The following is a 22,276-nucleotide window of genomic DNA, read 5'->3' as shown; positions in this document are numbered from 1 at the left end:
GAAAAGGGCAATCAGCTTTGTTTTGCTCAACAGAAGAGAAAAAAGAGAAAGAAAGAAACCACTCTTATCTTGGTGAGTGCGTGACTGAGGATGGAAAACACACGGAGTCACAAGGTTTTGCCTAAAAAAAAAAAAAAAAAAAAGGCGAGGAAATGTGCTGGGCCCATACTTCAGCATCCTGTTTTTCCTCTGAATAGTTTAAATAAAATCATAATATTTACTACAAACCCTGCGCACACGTTCACACAGAGTCCGGGACGGCAATAAATTAGTATTATGCAAATGGTTTTCCACAGAAATCCAGTCCCTCTTGTACAGCTTCAATAGCCCACCAGGGAAGGGAAGGGCGGTACTGAGGAGGCACAATTAGACCAGATTGTACTCCTTCAGGTTCAACTGGAGGATGGTGTCCTTGACCGCAGCAAAGACGAAGCGGATGTTCTCGGTGTCTGTGGCGCATGTGAAGTGGGAGTAGATAATTTTGTCACTGTCTGGATTCAGGTCCACGAACATCTTCAGGATGAATTCTCGAGCTGCCTGGGCATCTCTCTGGGGTCCTGTTGGCCGAGGGGAGAGAGAGATGATTTGTGAGCTGATCTGTTCATGCCCACAGGCAGCGAGCGCTGCCTGGGTCCATCAGGGTGCCACAGAGAGGACACCGGCGCTGCAGCTCTGACCTGTCACATCTTCCCCAACACTAGGATGTGCAATTGCTCCTCATTGTCCTGTTATCAGACCATCCATTCGCCTGTCTGTCCGTCCATCCACCCACTCACCTACTTACAAAGTGTGGGGAGGTGAAAAGAAGCAGAGGGCTTGAAAGCTAGGCTAAGTTTTGCTCTGACTCCTGGGGTGACAGGGAGATACTATAGGCCCTTCAGTAGAGGAGGGAGGGTAGTTACTACTGTTGCCTTGAGTTACTTGTAGTGGTTTGATCCACATAGTAAGTGTGCATACAGACAGTGCCTTAGGCTCTCCTGTCGATCTCCCCGCCACGGGCCCCTCACCCCTGCTGTGGATCCTTTTACATTCCCCAAACAGAAATCCTCTGTTTCAGAATAGTTCCTGAGGCACCCGGGTGGCTCGGCTGGTTGAGTGGTTGACTCTTGGTTTTAGCTCAGGTCATGATCTCATGAACTGTGAGGTCAAGACCCACATCAGGCTCCATGCTGACAGTGGGGAGCCTGCTTGGGATTCTCTCTCTCCCTCCCTCTCTCTGCCCCACCCCTGCTCATGCTTGCGTGCGCTTTCTCTCTCTCTCTCTCTCAAAATAAACTTAAAAAAAAGAAGACTCTCCTTACGGTCAGGTCCATGTACAACTGTCCTCTGCTACCTAGCTTCTAGATTGCTGCTGTTTTTGAACATCCTACATTTACATAGTATTCAATTCACTATATGTGATCATAAGAGAAAGACTGGTATATGTTTCCTTAGATTTATTCAGGGTCTCGTCCATGCTGAATACTGTTCTAGCTGGCTTAAAGCAGGCCTGCAATATATTTGCCAGGATATAGTAAAAGCTTAGTTTAAAATTTTATAATGAATTTTAACATAGGATGCCAAAATCCTAGGCCACAAAAGAAAAAATTGGATCTCATCAAAGTTTAAAACCTTTGGGCATCAAAGGATACCATCAAAACCGTGAAGAGACCACCTACAGAATGGGTGAACACACTGGCTCATCACATATCTAATAAGAGGTTAGTTTCCAGAAAATAGAACTCTAACTTGGCAACAAAAAGACCACCTGATTAAAAAACAGGCAAAGGTCTTGAATCGACAATTCTCCAAAGATCTGTAACTGGCCCATGAGCACAGGAAGAAAGGCTCAACATCCTTATCAGGGAAATGCAAATCAAAACCACAACGAGCTATTATTTCACAGCTGCCAGAATGGCCATAATAAAAAGATAATGTAAGCATGGGCAAGGATGTTGAAAAATCTGAACCCTTGTGCCCTGTTGGTGGGAGTGTACAACGCTGTAGCTGCTGTGGAAAACAGTTGGGTAGTCCCCTCTCCCAGAGGTAAATATATATTACCATATGGCTGGCAATTGTTCTCTGAGGTGTGTGTGTGTGTGTGTGTGTGTGTCCAAAGGAACTGAAAACAGGGACTCCGGGGCGCCTGGTTGGCTCGGTCAGTTGGGTGGCTGACTCTTGATGTTGGCTCAGGTCGCGCTACCACAGTTCAGGAGACGGAGCCCCGAGCGTCACTGTGCTAGAGGCCCAGATATGTACGTTTCTCCCATCTTTTCCAGGGAGTTCCATCCTAAGAAGGAAGCAGGTCCTGCTATGGTCTTCCACTCCTCCCCTTCCTTCTGTCTGACAAGACCCTCTCAAGATCCACAGACTCCATTTTTTCTATCAATATTCCTGTTACCTACTGGTTGTGATAAAGAAATCTTGGAAAACTCTTCCGAGGGCCTGATGACTGCTTGTAACAAAATGTATCAGGAATTTTAGACTCCCAACTTGAAGACTTTTCAAAATGGCCTGCTTGCAAATTGCGTATGACCCCTAGGAGTTTATATCTAACCCTGCCAGAAGGAGGGAGGAACGAGCCATGAAGACAGATGGATTATTCCCACTTGAACAATTCATAAGAGTAATGTTTGAATTTTTGACTTCAGTGACCAGAATTGAAATTTTTATCAATTAAGAAGGCTGGCATCCTAATAAAGTGCCATAAAAACACTATGATTAGAACGTCCTAACTTTCTCCAGGTACTATTAAGTTACAAATTCCACAGCAGTAACGGAAAATATTTAGAACTAGGACTCAAGATTGCTGGGGTTGGAGAAGCTTCTCATTTTCTTTTTAAATATTTTTTTAATGTTTTATTTATTTTTGATACAGAAGAGACAGAACATGAGAGGGGGAGAGGCAGAGCAAGAAGGAGACACAGAACCGGAAGAGGCTCCAGGCTCTGAGCTAGCTGTCAGCACAGAGCCTGATGCGGGGCTCGAACCTACGAACGTGAGATCTGACCTGAGCCGAAGTCGGAGGCTTAACCGGCTGAGCCACCCAGGCGCCCCGAAGCTTCTCATTTTCATAAAGGAACCCAAACTTTCTGGTTTGTAAAGGAAGTTCCCTTTGATTTTGTATCCTATTTGAGAAAAAAGGGGCAACTTTTTTAAGCCCTCAGAACTGGCCTCGAGTTCAGTGAACAGCACTTGCAGCGTGTTAGGTTTTTAAGCATAAATTATATTATTTAAATAAACCCCAACTACAAAGAAATCATTATAGCCTTCCTTGTGCACACAGAGTTCCACAGTCTCTATGAACAACTCTGCAATTCATGTCCATGTGGAAACGGTAACTGCTCTTCCTGGAGAGAAATACAGAAATGGCATTCATTAGGATTAAGACCTTGCAAGTGCAGAAATGTGGAAGTGTGAAGTTCATAATACTATAAACATGTTGGCTATAAAAACAGTAGAGTGGAGTAGGCTTAGAATTTTTTTTCACTTGTAGCTCATCTTACAAGGGCTTCGTATGCAATGACAGCTGTGTTGACTTATGCTTTCTGAATAAGTCTTTTTTTTTTTTCCTTATGTCATGGCTAAGTCGCCTGTGCACGTAACGTGCATGCTGGGGGAGATTAGCAGTAAAAACCATGTTCATGGTTTAAGACCTTCGCAAGGCATGCACGGGGGAAGAAAATGCTCATGGTGATGGGGGCACCCGGGGCAACGTGTTGGATGGAGGAGATGGGTAAAGAGAGGACGATGATGTGGCAAGGAAGAAAAAAAAATTATCCCAAACATCTGTTGCAGAAAAAAGCCTTTTGCTGCAGAAAAATCAAACCCACATGTGGCATACTGTGGGTGCCGTGCTGAGCAGCTTAGCCCTTGGCATCTTTGCTCTGTGGGACAGGCTGGGCTGTGTTTGTTTATACCCCGTCGTCCTGTGAGCAAGGACCTCAAGAAAACCTGGCTTTCAGGTGGCTGTGTATGGGCTGTCATATCTTATCTGCTGGTTCTCCCTGAATTCTGAGAAGCATGCAGCCTCCTCTAGGGTGTGAGGCACACGTGTGTTAAGGTGTAACCCAGATGCTCGGTGCCCATCTTATTCAGGTAGATCTAGTGGTTAAAGACTAGCCTATGGCTGTTGGAGACCAAGTTAGCTACACATTGTTTCCTTCCTCCTCCTTTTTTAAAAAATTATTGATTTTTTGAGAGAGAGACAGAGCGTAAGTGGGGAAGAGCAGAGAGAGAGGGAGACACAGAATCGGAAGCAGGCGCCAGGCTCTGAGCTGTCAGCACAGGACCTGATGCGGGGCTCGAACCCATGGAATGGGTGTGATCATGACCTGAGCTGAAGGTTGGCTGCTTAACCGACGGAGTCACCCAGGAGCCTTAAGTTTCCTTCCTTCTACAGTTTCCTCAGGAACAGGTAGGGATATGGTTGTTGGCATTTATAACAGTGCAAACTAGTGACAAATAAAAAGGAGTAAAAATGAAAACACTGTTCAAGGCTAGCGAAGTGTTTGTTTTTAAAGGATCAGTAAAGCACAAAGGAAAACGTACTTGGATAGGGGACAGGAACACTCTAACAATCTAGATAGAGTATCATTTCTAATATCTGGTAACATCCCCAAGTGTTTCTATTTCAATCCACCAACCTTTAGACTCTTACACACGTTTGAGAAGGCTTAAGATGCAGCCTCGCCCATTCCATGAGCCGGCACCATACCACACGCATGGGGGATGAAAACATGAGTGAAACTCCATCCTTGACGTCTTTGTATCTTCCCAGAAAGCTATAAAGCCAAACTGAATTCGTTTTGTGAAGAAATTACCTCTCTGCGAGAGCTTGTAGAAGCATAGAAACAATGTTGAACTGATATCCACTGCAGATCCTATGTCAGCAATGTAATTTAAAAAACAGCCTGGAGGGGGCGCCTGGGTGGCTCAGTCGGCTAAGCGCCTGACTGGCTCATGGTTCATGACTTTGCACCCACATCGGTCTCTCTGCTGGCAGTGCAGAGCCCACTTGCCATCCACTGTCTTGTTTTCTGCCCCTCCCTCTGTCCCCCTCTCTCTCTCAAAAAAAAAAAAATAATCATCTGTCATATCTACCTATTGTTACATCTTTGTAATAGGTTCTTTCAGGTTTGCATTCTTCTCTGCAGCAGGTACCACACTAAGTGACTTATATATGGTTCTATTAGATTCTTTTCTACCAAGAAGAAACGGAGTCCTTGAACAGATGTGTCCAAACCAACATTGCAAGTTGCAGAGCTGGAACTCTGACATGCAAAGCTGTCTTAATTACAATTCATCCAGTTTTCTCTGTAATGGACCAGACTGTTAGGTTTGGGTCCAACAGGCGATACAGGAAGACCCTAAACTCACCTCCAGACACACCTTGTCTACACCTACGAACAGAGAAAATTCTCATGAAGCCCTGAGGGCTGACGGAACAGCTTCTGCACAACAAAAGATGGAGAGACCCCACAAAGAACGGCAAGAGAGATGGAGACCCGGTAATGAGGGATCCCCTCCCCCCACCAGTGCTACTGACTGCAGCGGAGAGGGGATAGAGCTGAGGGGCTGTGGGCGGACTTGGCTGTCCATGGGCACAGAAAAGAAGCCATGGGTCAAAAGGCAACTTGAATGGAAAGGGACCAGCCCTGGAACCTGCTGGAACTCTCTCCTGGTCATGGGGGCTGGGGAGTACCACAGCTGACATACCCCTCCACCAGGACAGGAGTAGGGCATGGGTGGCATAGCTGGCTTGCTGCCTCAGGGAGGCCTGGGCGCCTACCCACCCCAGCCCCAGCCGTCCCGCCAGGGCGGCCCCTGCACCACGCACACTGGCACACCCCTGGCCACTGCTCACCGGAGTTCTAGCCACCACACCAAGAGGACACCAGTGCAAAGCACATCAGAACCCTCCAGGCTCCTACCACTTTGGCTGTAGCAGCCCTGCCAAGGCACCACCTTCTGGAGCCCTCTGGGAAGCACCCTGACAAGCCCTGGGACCTGGACCCTGTCTCGACTCTAGCCACCTGGCCACTGGGTCCCCTGTGCTGACTACCCTGACCTGAACTCCAACTGTTCTCCCAGGAGAGCCCTGGGACCACCCCTCTTTGCGGACAGCCCCAGGAGCCCTGGCTTGAACCCGTTTCCTCTTGGGCTGCCCCGCCTGGGGTATGCTTGCTTGTACCTACTTCAGACTTAACCGTCCTGCCAAGCACCCTCTGCGTGGAAGGCTCCAGGGTCCTCCAGCGTGCATTCACTTCGGGTTGAACCGTCTTGCCACGGTGCTGCCTGTCTGGAGAGGCCCGGGAACCCCAGCACGAGGTGCTCTGGAACCCCCAGCCCATGCCCACCACAGCTTCCAAAGGCAGCAGGCAACACAGTCTACCCAGGGGGCAGCCACATCCAAGACTATTCCATCTACTGTAGCTGTTCTGCCTGCTTCACAGAAACACACACAGACAGTCAAGTACAAAGAAGAGACAGAAGGTTACGCTCTGAACAAAAGAACAAACAAAAATCTCGGAGAATGAGAATGAAACCGAGATAAACACTATGTCTGATAAAGAGTTTGAAGTAACGGTCATTGAGCTCGCTGTCGTAAAGATGCTCACTGCCTTGGGCAGAAGCCTGGAAGAACTCAGAACGTCCACAGAGAGAAAATATTTTTTAAAAAATCAATTAGAATTGAAGAATATAATAACTGAAGTGAAAAATACAGTAGAGGGAGTCACTAGTAAAAGTATGCAGAAAAGCAAGTTTCGGAAGAGGAAGACAAGAAGGATGGTAAGCACATAAACGGAACAGTGTAAAGAATAAAAATGAGGATGGGTTGAGGGATCTTTTGGACAACACCAAGCAAACCTACATCTGCATTACAGGGCCCCAGGAGGAGAAAAAGGGGCAGACCACTTATTTGAAGAAGTATTAGCTGAACACTTGCCCAACCTGAGGAAAGAAACAGATACTTAGGGCCAGGGAGCACAGAGAAGCTCAAATAAGATGAACAGGAGGAGGCCACAAACACAATAACTAAATGTCAATGGTGAGAGAATTTTAAAAGTAGCAAGAGAGAAGCAAAAAGTTACATACAGGGTAAACCCCTTAAGTCTATCAGCTGATTTTTCAGCACAAACATGGCAGGCATGAAGTAAGTGGCATGATATAGTCAAAATTCTAAAAGGGGAAAAAAACCCCAACAACCAAGAATATTCTACCCATTGAGGTTATCATTCAGAATTGAAGGAGAGATACTGAGTTTCCCGGACAAACAAAAGATAAAAGCATTCATCACTACTAAGATGGCCTTACAAGAAATGTTAAAGAGATGTAAGTGGAAAAGGCTACAATTAGAAGAAAATTATGAATAAAAAGATATAAAATGAGAGAATATTTATGTAAAATGTGGAGGGGGAAGTAAAGTTTTTAGAATGTGTTCAAACTTCAGTGACCATCACCTTGACACAGATTGCCATATACTTAGGATGTTATATATGAACCCTGTGGGAACTGCAGGCTCAAAACCTATAATATAGATGCACAAAAAATAAAAAGAAAGCCAAGCATAACACTATAGAAAGTCATCAAAAGACAGCAAGAGCAGAAGCAAGGAACAGATAAGAATTACAAAAACAACTGAACAGTTAACAAAATGGCAATAAGTACATACTTATCAACAATTATTTTAAATCTAAATGGTCTAAATGCTCCATCAAAAGATACAGGGTGGCAGAAAGGAGAAAAAAGAAAAAAACCATACCCCTCTAAATGCTGCCTACAAGAGACTCACAAGACATTCCATACAAATGAAAGTAAAAAAACAAAATAATGCTGGAGTACCAATACTTATAGCCTTTGTTTTAAATCTATTTTATAACAAAAGACAGAGCATTATATGATAAAGGGGTTAATCCATCAAGAGGATACAAAAAATTGTAAATATTTATGCACCCAACATTGGAGCACCTAAACAGAAAGTATCAATGGCATAGAGAGACTGACAGCAATAGAATACTAGGGGACTCTGAAACCCATTTACATCAATGGATACACAAGCCAGGCATAAAATCAACAAGGAGACCAAGTCTTTGAATGACATATTAGACCAGATATAGAAATTCTATCCAAAACCAATAAAATGCACATGGGACATTCCCCAGGAGACAAGTCTCAATAAATTTAAGATTAGAATCATATCATGCATCTTTTCTACCCAGAATGATATGAAACTAGAAATCAATGATAAGAAAAAAAAACCTGGAAAACGCAAACACACAGAGGCTAAACAACACGTCCTAAACAATGAATGGGCCAACAAAAAAATCCAAGAGTAAATCAGAAAATACATGGAGATAAATGAAAATGAAAACACAAAGGTCCAAGATCTTCGCTCTGCAGCGAGAACAGTTCTAAGAGTGAAATTTATAATGATACAGGCCTACCTCAAGAAATAAAAGTCTCAAACAGGCTGACTAGAAAGAGGATGAACAAAGCCTGAGGTGAGTAGATCAAGATCAGAAATAAATGAAATAGAGATTAAACAATAGAAAAGATCAGTGACACCAAAAGCAAGTTCTCTGAAAACATAAACAAAATTGATAAACCTTTAGTCAACCTCATCAAGAAATAGAGAAGTAACAACCAACCACAGAAATAGAGGATTATAAGAGACTACTTATAAAATGTTGTCAACATTCAACATCTGTTCATGATGAAAATCCTCAAAAAATTGTGAGCAAATTGGACAATCTCGATGAAATGGATAAATCCCTAAAAACATACAATCTTCCAAAACTGAATCAGGATGAAACAAAATCTGAACAGATCAATTGCTAGTAACAAAATGGAACTGGTAATCAAATAAGTGCCAACAAACAAAAGTCCAGACCAGATGGCTTCACAGGTGAATTCTACCAAACATTTAAAAAATTGGTATCTATTCTGAGTAGACTATAACCATCTATTACAAAAATAGGAGAGGAAGGAAAGCTTCCAGATACATTCTACAAGGTCAGCATTACCCTCTTACCCAAACCAGTCAGACACTACAAAAACAAAAACACCCCCCCCCTCAAAACTCTACAAGCCAATCTCTCTGATGAACTTAGTTGCAAAAATCAGCAAGAAATTAGCAAACCACTTTCAATAATACATTAAACTGATCATTCACCATGGTCAAATGGGATTCATTCCAGGGATCCAAAGGTGGTTCAATATTCACGATCAATCAATGTGATCTATCCCATTAACAAAATGAAAGATAAAAACCATAGGATCATTGCAACATATGCAGCAAAAGCATTTGACAAAATTCAACCTCTGTTCAGGATGAGAATATTCAACAAAGTTAGGTTAGAGGGAACGTACCTCAATGTAATTAAGGCCACATAAGAAAAACCCACAGCTAACATCATACTTCATAGGGAAAAACATTTTCCCTAAAATCAGGAAGTCCGCTTTCACTATTTTTATTCAATATAGTACTGTAAGAACTGGTGACAGCAATCTGACAGAAAAAAAGAATAAAATGCAGGCAAATTGGTATGGAAGAAATTATACAATGTATTTTTCAATAACATGTTTATTTTAGAGAGAGCAAGAGTACATGAATGGAAGAGGGGCAGAGGGAGAGAATCTCAAACCCGGATTTTTGGACTCAGGGCTTGATCCTCATGACCCTGGGATCATGACTTCAGCCAAAATCAAGAGTCAGTTGCTCAACCAGGTGCCCTATACAATGTTATTTCTTTACAGAGAAAACTAAAGACTCCACAAAAAACTACTAGAAGTTATAAGGAAAGCTGCAGGATATAAAATTAACACACAAAATTTGGTTGCATTTCTATACACTAACGTAGCAGCAGAAAGTGAAATGAAGAAAACAATCCTATTTACAGTTGTGCAAAAATAATAAAATACCCAGGAAGAAAAGGAACCAAGAAGGTGAAAGATCTGTACTCTGAAAACTATAAAACACTAATGAAACAAATGGACGATAACACAAACCAATGGGAAGATTTTCCATGTCTATAGATTGGAAATGTTAGCATCACGAACACGTCCACAACTACGCAGGGCACTCGACAGATTCCAGAAAATGCCTATCAAAATACCAAGAGCATTTTTTCACAGAAATAGTACAAACAATCCTAAAGTTTGTATGGAGCCACCAAAGACCTTGAATGGTCAAAGCAATCGTGAGAAGCAAGAACAAAGCTGGAAGTATTGCAATCCCAAATTTCAAGATCTACTACAAAACTGTAGTCATCACAACACTATGGTACTAGCAGAAAACCGTATACAGAGATCAATGGAACGGAGAATCCAGAAATAGACCCATGCATATATGATCAATTATTCTATGACAAGGCAAAAATACACAATGAGGAGAAGACATTCTATTCAATAAATGGTGCTGGGAAAACTGGACAGCTACATGAATAATGAAACTGGACCACTTTTTTGCACCACATACAAAAATAAAACGGATTAAAGACCTAAATGTTGAGACCTAAAACCATAAAGCAAATGATATAAAAGGGTTGGACAGCCAAAATATATAATAAAGTTACAAAACTCAGCACTTAAAAACACAGATAATCTGATTAAAAATGGACGGAGGATGCAAACAGACATTTTTCCAGACAGACGGCCAACAGGTACATAAAAAAGATGCTCAACATCCCTAATCCTCAGGGAAATGCAAATTAAAACTACTGAGATATCACCTCACACTAGTCAGAATGGGTAAAACAAAAACCAAAGGCGTAAGTGTTGGCAAAGACGTGGAGAGAAAGGAACCCTTAGGTTCTGTTGATGGGAATACAGACTGGTGTAGCGACTGTGGAAAACAGTATGGAAAAACTAAAAAAAAATTAAAAATAGTTACCATATGATCCACTAACCCCAGTGAAAATGCAAACGTGAAAAGATACATGCAGCTCTGTGTTTACAGCAGCATTATTTACAAGAGCCAAGATACAGAAGCAACATAAGTGTCCATCTATAGACAAATGGATAAGGAAGACGTGTCTTTACGTACACACACACACACTCTTATGCTGTCATAATAAAAGATGAGATCGTGCCATTGAGCCAACATGGACCTAAAGGGTATAATGCTAAGTGATATAAGTCAGAGAGAGACAAATAGCATACGATTTAACTTACATGGAATTTAAAAACCAAAACGAATTAATAAAGAAACGAAAGGGAGAAAGAGACCCAAAGACACCAAATACTGATGGCTGCCAGGAGAAGGCGGATGGGCGAGGTGGGGAAAATGAGGGGAGGGGAGGGGAGATACGGGCTTCTAGCTGTGACATGAATGAAGTTTCGGGATCTCAGGGACAGCACAGGGAACACCGTCAATGGGAGGGAATATGGTCACCAATGTTGTATGGAGACAGATGGCAGCCACACTTGTGGTGAGCACGGCATAACATTTAGACTTATCCAGTCACTATGTTGTACTCCTGAAACTAATGTAACCTTGTGTGTCAACTATACTTCAGTTAAAGTAAATATTTTAGGTTTTGTGGGCGAATCTGTCACAGCAACTCAATTCTGCTGTTAAAAGCATAAAAACTGTGTGTAAATGAATGGGTGTGGCCATTTCAATAAAACTTTATAAAAACAGGTGGCAGGCCATGGTTTGCCACTCCAAATCTAGCCTGCGGTATGTATGGGGACATGTGTGGGTATCCTGCCATCGAAGCTCTGGGGCGGGGGCTGGGACTCTGACTGGTTTCAGAGTGGCTGGGGGTGGATGCATTTTGTTACCGGTCAACAAGTAACCCTCAGAATGGCTGGGTGTCCCGTCCAGTCATTGCGGATTTCACAGTCTAGCTCGGTAGGCAGATCTGTTTATAAGCAACACTTACAAGACGCAAGGAAATAACGCAAAGCCCTGGAGAACTGATGCGGGCGCTATGGATTCTAAGTGCTATAGGGCTCGGTGCCATCCCGAGGGATGACAGGATTGCCTCAGGCCATGCAGCACCTTCCCCCCACCACCAAATATTTCCTAACTCTGGCCATGAGTCAGGTACCATGCTAAAATGTCACACAGACGTTCCATCATAGCCTATGAAGTGACCACAGGCATTCAGTCCCACCGTGCAGATAAATTAAGTGACTAGACCATGGTTCTACAAACACAAACCTGGGAATGTGAACCTGCGCAGAGTGATTACAGAGCAAGGGCTCTTGTCACAAAACCGTGTTCTTTTTCTATAGGGAGGCAAAGGCCAACTGTTACCGAAAGAAAGAGGGAGCCTTAATGGCGGATAGAGAATTGGTCAAAACGGCTGGGGGGGTGGGTGGGCGGAGTTGGGTGGTTGTTCCCTCTTCTTGATACACTTACTTCCAAACACATAAGTTGCTTTCTTTGGCTATGATTTTCAGCACTGCCAGGGAATTGAAATGTTTCCGGTGGTTAAGGGACAGGACCCACAATAATTTGCATTTCATCAATTACACATGCAGGCTTTTGAGGCCAAGACAACAACAGTAAAGCTGCCCTTTGAGTTCTTGCATCGCTTGGGGGGCAAAATGGATCCCCAGCTAGCGGGCTGCCTGAAGAGCGCAGACTTACCGTCATATTCCGGGAAGTAGTCAACTAGGTGGGAATACATAATTTTCTCCTCTAGAAGATCTTTCTTGTTTAAGAACAGAATAACCGAGGAGTTCTGGAACCAGGGATACGTGATAATTGTTCTAAAGAGTGCTTTGCTTTCCTCCATTCGGTTCTGAAAAAAAAAAAACATCAGAAAAAACAAGGCATGAATTATGTGATTACTCAATCTGTGAAGTGTTTGTTTTGGAAGTCCAACCCATCATCTGTGCACATCCAATTTCTGTAGCCTTGGGCTGGACTGTAGTCGCTGTTACCAGGATTTACATGCAAAGGGTTCAGGACTCTCAGATGGGTTCTTTTATTAAGTAAACTCTCAGGTTGACAAGCAGGTGACCAGTTCTTCCTCCCACAGACGCTCACCTCTAAGTCATTTCCACCCCCAGGTCACAGACAAAGGCAGCAGATTTGGGAAGCCTTCCTTTCGCTGGGGATAGAAAAGCCTTGGGGCCTGAGAACAGTCAGCCCCTGACTTAGCGCTACTTGTGATGCCCGGGTTTCTGGCACTGAAAACACCTGCCTGGGGTTGAGCCCCGCTCCACTGCTCACGGGGGAGCCTAGCGCTTGAAGCCAGAGCAGGCAGCCAGCTTCGTTCAGGCCCACATCACTTGGACCTCGTCTCTGGTTTATGGTCGTGAGTTTAGCTAAGCAGCTAAAGAGGTCCCATCAACCCCAGGACTTTTTCTGGGAGCTCTGGAAGAGAGCGCCTTGATTTCATGGATGCCAACTCATGTAGCCTCAGGAATTTCGAGCAACTGTCTTGAAACAGAAAAAGAAACCAGGCCCTGCTCACCTGGTTTTAACTACGTGGTCAAACCAAGCCTGAACTTGGTTATGACCCTGGATTTTCAGTAACATCAATTCAATTAGTCCAATGGTTTTTAAGCTAGTTCGAGCTGTGTTTGTTATGTAAAATACTTGCAGTTGACATACCTGGATATACCACCCTCCCAAGTTTATAAAAACAGATGAATGAATAAATATTCCAGGGCTGACCATGAAAACTAGGGGTTCAAGCTGTTAATATTTTCTGCTCAGAGTCTGCTTGATGTAGAAGGTTCCCTACGTTTCCTAGTGCTGGGCTACAAAGGCACACTCTTCTGCATAACCCTTTGACTGCAGTTCCAGGAAAACTCCAGGAAACTCTGCTCACCAAGGAAAATTTTCTAGATCCTGACTATGTCGTGCTCTTTCCTCCTGTGAAATGCGTCAATTCAAATCAAACTGACATGACCTAATTTGCAAAAAGAGACCTTTACCAACTCTTGTAAACCCCATGATCACCAATCTCTTCAACCTTTAACCTTCATGCCTATTGAAATATTTAAGTACTGATGCACCACGGGACGCTTACAGTGAAAGATGACTTCATGGCACAAGGAGCAATGCTTCACTACATACATTTCCCTTTTATATAAATTACATACATGCTTTCTAAAAATAGTATTTTTCTATCTATGTGCCTTTTACTGGTTACCATCACCAGTGGTAAAATTTTAAACCCCAGAAACCATGTTTACTGAGAAATGATGTCTTGGAGCCTGGGATTTTATAGGCTGAAAAGTTTCAGGACTGAAGAGTAGCAAAGGCCCTAGTAAGAATTGAAAGAATTTAAAAAGAATCTAAAGAAGATGAATTCAGTAGTGACATCTCTGATGGGAACGTTAACTCCCCCCCACTCCCTTAGAGCAAGAGAAATTCTAGAAAGGTACACTGTGATCCTTACAGAAGCCCCATTTACAAGGTGGATATATACACGCTGGGATCAACCAGTGAGTCTCCATTAGAGTTTTTACAGGGAGCATTCTCTAGAAGGGAGGCGATGGGATCTCCAGGGGCAGGGCTCTCATTGGGCCTTTTCTGGTTGGAAACCTTCAAAGGTAAGGGGCTAGATGCTTTGAGAAGGTAGGAAGAGGGAGGCGTGGTCCTGAGTTCACATAAAAGGAGGGGCCTGAGACTTAAGGGTTTCAAGACAACTGGATGGAGCTCCCAAGCTCTGTGCCGAATCTGCTGGGAGGGGACCTTGCACCAGCCTGCGGAACAGCCGCCAGGAGGGTGGACCCAGGAGCCCAGCACCATGTTCCAGAGATGGCTGGACCAGATGGTTGTTCTCCTGTGTGTGCCCAGTGTGGCGGTCCTCAGGGCCACCCTGGAAGCAAGACCGCTGATTGGGCTGGTCCCACTGAGGCACCGCCTGTGCGTGCAGCTGGGGGCTGCTCTTTGCCATTTGGCTGGAGCTTCGGATCCAGGGAAAAGCTACAGCCAACCAAGCGGGCAGCTGACCAGCAGCGTAAGTATCACTGTACCTTCGACGGGGGGTCTACAAACTCCATCTCAGCATGGGCCCTGGGAATCTGTGTTTGAACTTAGCCTCTGTGAACAGGCTCAGCTTTGAGGAACACGGGGCTACAGAGGGTACCTTCACCTTGATGTACGTTATGAACAACCAGGGACCTTGTTCAAACATGGATTTTGGGGGCCCCTGCATGGCTCAGTCCGTTAAACATCAGCCTTCAGCTCAGGTCATGATCTCATGGTTCGAGAGACGGTGCCCCGCGTCGGGCTCTGCGCTGACAGTGCCTGCCTGGGATTCTCTCTCTCAGCCCCTCCCCCACTTGCACCTTCTCTCAGAATAAATAAAATGAAACAAACACGGACGGGCTGAGGCCCGCGGTTATGTGTCTCCAGCAAGCTGTCGGGAGAGGCTGCTGCGGATGCCCAGAGCACACCCCTGGGGCTCGCCGGGGTAGGATAGCACCAGATTCAATTCTTGCAGTGAGAACGGCAGGTCCCAGGAGGGAAACCTAACCAGGCCATCTTCATTCTTTTTATTCTACCCCGTTAAGATCCTGACTTCATGTGTTAAGTTGCTTTCCACCCCGTGGCGAAAATTCCGAATCCGCCCCCCTCCTCCGTGCTTTGGGGGGACCACTACAAACCTGCACGCTACACATCAAAGCCCCTGGACTAAATTCTGAATGAACAAAATGAGATTTGAGCGATGCTTCACAAGGAGGTTGAACCTGCAGAGGGTGAGGCCTCGTGCACTTCGCTCCGCAAACTGCAATCTGGGAGGGGACAGCGTGGCCCAGGAGGCTCGGTGGCACTAGCTCCTTAGTAAGTTGCCTGGGAATGGGGTTGCAAGGTGAACCACACAGCGACGTGGGAGGCCTGGGCAGGGCTGACGCGGTCTTGTTCACCTCTGAAGGCAGGGGTGAGGGCAGTCTTGGGGGTGGTGCTCATCACACTCACCTTCTCTTGGGGTTTTAACCAGCTGAGTGAAAAGAGACACTAGTAGAGGTTTTCCCAAACACAAGGCTCCTTGTGAACGGGGTGGGCCTGGCCTATACCTAAGACTGAAAAAGACTCTGGATTCTCTGGTGAGATTCTGCTCACCCCGGCCTACAACTACTCCAAATCTGAAAGCAAGTATCTTTCCCAGTGAAGTGTGACCTGACGCAGGTGACAAAGCTGGAATGCAGGGAGCGAAGAGAGATGGGCCTGGCAGGTCCTGTCTGGTCTCTGCAGCCCCGCAGGGATGGGAAGAGACACCAGCCACAGGCAGTGAGTGGGCTCTGTGGCCACTGGCCTCTGGGCGGCCACCCTGCCTAAAGTAAGTGTGGCCCAAACCACACTTGATACAGCGTCAAAGTGTTTCTTCAAAATTCATATGTTGGAACCGTAACCCCCGATGTGATGGTTTTAGGAGGTGGAGCCTTTGGGAGCGGATTAGGTCATGAGAACTGAACTCTCTCGAGAATGCAATCAATGACCTTGGAAAAGTAAAAGCCTAACCCCTAATGTGATGATGTGGGGCCACCAGGAGACCGGGACCAGTGCCCTATACAAGAGATGCCGGGGACTCCCCTCACCCCTCTTGCCCTGTGAGGACACAGCGAGAAGAGACTTCCACTAACCAGGAAGCAGGCCCGCACCAGACATCGCGACTGCTCCCTCTCTGATCCTGGACTCCCCAGCCTTCAGAACTGCGAGACATAAATGGCTGGTGCTTACAAGCCACCCGCCTCTGGTGTTTTGTTCCATGAGCCCAAAAGGACTAAGACCATGCTGACCGGGCGAGTTACCCTTCCCCCGTCCCTGCCCGCTCTGGGCTGGCACCGCTCAAGGGCTGGCGTCTTAAACTGAAATAGACTCACCCCTGCCCGGGGCCCTGGGTGGGCAGGCTACCCGATCCCCACTCTGTAGTCACAGGCAGAACAGTGTGACCGCTGAGTGTCTTCCCTGCAAGATCTGAAAAATCCCTGTTCAAACCACCAGCAAGGGGTCATACATGTCTCATCTTCAATACTTCAAACTGATCCTCCAGATCCCCAATCTCCAGAAAATGCTGCTGTTTTATGCAGCCCCCCTGCTAACACATGACTGACGCTGTCTCCAAGGAAAGGCCCCAAGGTCCTCTTTCCGGCCTTCACCACTTAGCACGGCTTGACCCCTCTGCACATCTTGTGTCCGAACTCCTATGCAAGTTCTCTTCTCCACCAAAAGGGCCCCATGTCACCGCTGTCACACAAGGGTGGCCGACCTGTGGCTGGTAATGCAGTTCTCACTTGTACTCCTTCAAGGCCCAGATCAATAGGACCTTCCCCAAGAAATCCTTTCTGAGCTCCCCCTGGATTGGCCCCTTCCTGCCACCCTCCCCTCCCCCCGTGCACACAATTCCTGGACACACGCAGGGTTTGCTAGAAGCTAGGAATGAAGGCGTGTTGGAGGGGGTCCTCCAACAGTGGAGGGACAGAGGGACAGAGTGCTTACAGGTCCACAGGATGGGCCCGGAAGAGTGGTAAACGTAAGAGGTTAGGGTAACATGAGAAGAAAGGTCTGGAGGGGGAAGGCTTTAAAGCAAAGGCAGTTTTGAGTCGAATCTAGATGGAGAGATGACTAGGAGGGAAGAGGAACAAAAGCAAAGCCAAGGAGGACTTGAACCCACAGTCCCTGGAGAAGAGATCTGCGGGATGTCTGTATAGGATAGTTCACCAGGGCTTCTGAGCTCTGTAACTGGCATTACAAAAATTCTCCACGTGGAGAATGGGACATGTTTCCTCCTCATTTGGGTCTTAGGGTGGGGGCTGGGGTGGTCCAAATATGCCAAGTTCTGTGAAGGACACGTGTGCCTGAGCCTCTCTCGCTCCTAAAATAACCTGCCGGGTCTGCAGTCCTGCTTGTTTTCCGTGCTGGCAGGTAGTGAAGTCTGACAGGAAAGCCCAGCAGATGACTCAAGTGCAGTCTAACAAGATGCAATTATTTGCCTGGAGGTAGGAGCCACTGGTCTCCTTCTGGCGCAGGCACAAATCTCCCTCCCACTGAGGAAAAGGCTGGATCCAGTGGACACGGCCCAAGAACCCACTGGAAGCTGGCTTTCTTCAAGCTCTGACCTGGCCCAAATCTCTGTGGGAAGAATTACCAGTGGGGCTGAAGGGACACGGTTTCATGTCTGCGGCCTTCACGGTCCTATGGCCGGAGAAGAGCGGACCCTCGCTCTCCTCACTTCCCCTCTGCCCAGCTGGCATCTCCCTTTGGCAAAAATCAGCATCAAGCCAGAGACCCAAATGCCCATTTCCAGAACTACAACTTCTCATTACTTGGCCGACACAAGACATGTTCTTCCCACAAAATTCACTTATCATTAAGATCCTTAATTCTTGCCCGTGATACAAGCCATCCACCCGCCTGCCTTACCCTGCTGATAGTTTTCCCTCTTACCACTGGGTTGATAAACCACATTGATTTATATGCCCCGTAACATCTAGAATGCAGATTTCAAATGCAAAACTAGATCACTTAAGACGTAAACCTGCAGACTCTCGAATCACCATTGAGGGCTGATAGTCGGACATCAGTTGTCTCACTGCCCCCCCCTTTGAAATACCCCCCACCAAGTACCCTGCAAAAACGGGGTTGAACTTTCCTGGGCCCAGAGAAGCTCTTTGGTATCAGAGATACAGACAAGCTGAGTGATCCACAAACACACTAATAAATGCCGGAAACTGCCAGGTGACTATGATTTTGTGTTCATAACCTGTGTGCCCAATCCTGTGATCCCTGAGCTTTCTGCGAAAAAGGCCAAAGCCATACACTTGGCTTCCAGGAGAGACATACAGATCTACATTGCAGATACATGAGGATGTCTGCAATGAAATTAACTGTTCAGCTGTGGGGGGCGGGGGGCACACACATTTATCGTGCTTCACAATATTTTTAACCCAGATGTTCAGAGTTAAGGCATCTGCTGGCCACACACCTACACTCCACTGTAATGCCCAGGAACTCCCTGGACTTCCTTCTGTCTCCTGGCACGTGATGGAACATGTGGACCCCGGGATCCTACCCTGGAGACCTCCTGACTGGCACCATTTCTGTTTCTGACATTGATCTGGAAAGGCGCTTGTCAAAATGCAGGGCTTTATGTTTCAGGAATTCATACAATACGACATTTTAAATACTGCTCTTCACTTTGAATTGTCTTGATGAGCTTCACTAGTTCTTCTCAGATGTAACTCATTTGAGAGGACCTTATGAATTATTAGCCTTATTAAAAGTCATTATTTTAAATAAAACTAGTTTTAACATAATCTGTGATCATGTAAAATTTGAATTAAAACAATCATTTGTAGGTTATCAAATGTTGCATCCTTTTTTTTTTTTAAACAATGAACACTCTGAAAAATTCTTTAACAAGCAATTAGGAAATGTTCCTTCAGGTAGTTCATTGATACATGTCAACTGGGTAAGTACATGAAACGACTAAAAAGACAGGAACTCCAAAGCCTTATGAACAACCATTTGCAAGCCGGTCTTCTGCACATCTCTTTCCTTCCTCAATGGTTTAAGAAATAGCCTGATGCATCTGACTTTGACAGGATGACACTGTTAGGTGTCCTATCTGATGTCAGTGCTAGGAGAATTCAAAACGCATTCTGTGCCAAGCTCCTGATGTAGCCTGTGGGCTGGGGACCTCAGTTTGAAACATGGCGCTGCCTCAAATACTGGTATGACCTTGGACACGGGACTGGACCTCAGTTTCCTCATTATCTCCCAACGTCTGAGAGGACGGAATGAGACAACGGTGTGCCAAGTGGGTAGCTGTCACCCTGGGTACACACCAGCTTGCAATGATGGCTGCTATCAGAGATGGCAAAACTGCTACATAGGAACCTCTTGGGAAGGCAATTCGCTTACCTCAAATCCTTGGCCCAACGGCAAATGCAGTGAAATCTTTCTATTCCCTGAAATTGCACAACGTTCCTCTAACTTTCTGGATTTCAAATCCAGAAAAGTCTGGTTTATAAGAAGCTGAAAAATCATTCAGGTTTCTGCCAAATGCTCACCTAGGGAACGTTCCTTCCCAAGATTGTCCATACGTTAAGGGGGAGATGGGAAGAGTATCTTCAAAATGTCGAAAAATGTTCAATACCCTCAACCCCGGAGCAAACCAAGAAAACCGATACAATATATAAAAGGACAGTTGGAATGACAAATCATTAAAGTCAGCGCCCTCGTCTTTCTACTTCCGCCATCCAAATCAGATGAGGAATAGAAATGATAAGGATACTAAGCACAGCCGTACAGAGAACTTCCTCCATAATTTTCTTAATCTTTGCAAATCTTTGCAAGTGATTATTTGAGATCTACTTTGGCACACACCCCAGGTTGGAAGGCAGATCCTGAAGGTTTTAATATTGTAATTTGTGCCTATGAGTCAAAGTAGTTGACTGTGCAGGATGTTTAGAGAAGCAAAGAAAGAGTGCATTTGCCTGTTACCTCCCGGGCGAGGTTTCCAGGGGATGTGGTGACGGAGCAGGACCTTGTGAATGATGTGAACTGATGGAAACCAGAGTGGGTTGTTGGAGAAAAGGAAGGGGAAGGGAGGACAGAAAAGATACTCCGGAAGGAACGGTCAAGAAGAGGCGGTCACACTCTCAGATGCAAGAGAACGCAGGGCCTCAACGTAAGCAAAAGCAAACACGACAAATGTTTAACCCCTCTGATGTGGAGGCCCACGGTCACAGACTCTGAGAAAAGATAAGTTAAGAAAAGATGAAAAAGTTCGTCTAGTGATCAAGTAGCAGCTTCCTTGCAAAGATTATTTTACTGCACATTGATCTTTCTACTTATAACTACGCTACGGCCCCATTATCCTACTAATTTTATGTTTATATGCCTGGTGAGTCAATGTCTATCCTTAACTTAAACACAAAAATCCCTTCTCTTATAATACTCCTCATTGATTAAGGATTTCAATATTGAATGCCTTCAGTATTCACGTCCCTGACTTTTCAACTCACTGACTTTCCTCCCATCTTTCTTGTACTCCATCCACACCCAATAGCCTGTGTCACCGTCTTGGCGCGGTTCCATGAGCAGTTCGGGACAGATCACCACCTCTTTGCTCTTTGACATGGCATCTCATGGCCAAAAGCAGCTGTCTTCCATGCTTCTTAAAAATCGCTCTGTGATACCACAAACGTACATCCCAGGCTGTCACTTTGATTGTGGCTCCTTGCTTGCTACTACTAAATATCAAGGTACCAAATAATCTCCCTTCGATGGGTCAGTGGGCATTTCTTCTGGCTTAAATCTCAAACTTGCTTAAGTTGATGACTGTCATTTTTTGTTTTTACTGGAGCTAACTGGAAAAGACTTACACGGTTTTGCATAACTAAGATAAAGATTTACCTGCAGAGGTTAGACAGGATAATAACTTACTCAGCGTTCCAACCTATCATTAACTCCTTGGGTTATGTCCCCGTTCACATAAAATATTTCAGCAGCAACCAGCTCGGTGGCCATGTACTGGGGCAGCCATCGAAAGAGCCCAGGAAACAACCAGCCAGACCTGCTGACACGTGACTGGCTGGACTCTACCTCTGGACCCGCGTGGACCCACCAGCACGATTCATGAATCCAGAGGCACAACCTGACTGAATAAGCATGTGTTCACACCTCATCAAGGTCATCTGCTTGTGAAACAGCTCATTTACCGAGGTCCACTTGGTAGTTCTCTGCTAGACTTAGCCAGAACCAGATACAAATTAACTTAAAAATGGACACCAAGAAGAAAATACAGATGATTTTGAGAGATACGAATGATTCTTCTTTTCTCTGTACATCACTATAAGACACAGTGAATGTTTAATGTTGGCTCCAGGGACAAGTTAAGGCCAAAAGACTCCACTGGTAAGCCACCTGTGTGAACTGTGGAGCACAGCAGAGGAAATGGCGGTAAGGAAATTCCGAATTATGGTTGTGCACAAGCTTTTCCAAGACCGAATACCAATTCCATGGAGCCCCATTCCCTAGGGACCTAAGTTTCTCAAATTCTGATCTGACCTGAATGTTAACAGCATCAACAAAAATAACTCTAGAAATAAAGTTTTAGTTGGCTTTCCCCAAACTATCCTTGTATTTATTTTCTACACTTAAAAAAATTTTTTAATGTTAATTCATTTCTGACAGAGACACTGTGCGTGCGGGAGGCGAAGAGAAAGAGGGAGACACAGAATCTGAAGCAGGCCTTGAACCGATGAACTGTGAGATCATGACCTGAGCCGAAGTTGGATGCTTAACTGACCAAGCCCCCTGGGCGCCCCCACTTTCAATACATACGTACATACATTTATTTACTTATTAATATTTTTT

General features: G+C 45.3%; 1 protein-coding gene across 1 annotated transcript in view; it reads right to left on the bottom strand.

Moving 5' to 3' along the window:
• Positions 1-251: 251 nt before the first annotated feature.
• The window catches only part of LOC115276327 (guanine nucleotide-binding protein G(q) subunit alpha), a 197,121-nt gene continuing 175,096 nt past the window's right edge, over positions 252-22,276 (bottom strand). Inside the window, exons 5-6 of the mRNA XM_029920327.1 lie at positions 12,581-12,734; positions 252-557 (exon numbers count right to left, since the gene is read on the bottom strand). Of these exons, the coding sequence (XP_029776187.1) occupies positions 367-557; positions 12,581-12,734 (345 nt within the window). The 3' untranslated portion in view covers positions 252-366. The remainder of the gene's footprint in view (positions 558-12,580; positions 12,735-22,276) is intronic.

This window comes from Suricata suricatta, chromosome 13, assembly GCF_006229205.1.
Source record: "Suricata suricatta isolate VVHF042 chromosome 13, meerkat_22Aug2017_6uvM2_HiC, whole genome shotgun sequence".
Classification (NCBI taxonomy): Eukaryota; Metazoa; Chordata; class Mammalia; order Carnivora; family Herpestidae; genus Suricata; species Suricata suricatta.
Note: the sequence above shows the minus strand (reverse complement) of the source record. Positions and strands in the feature narration are given on the sequence as shown.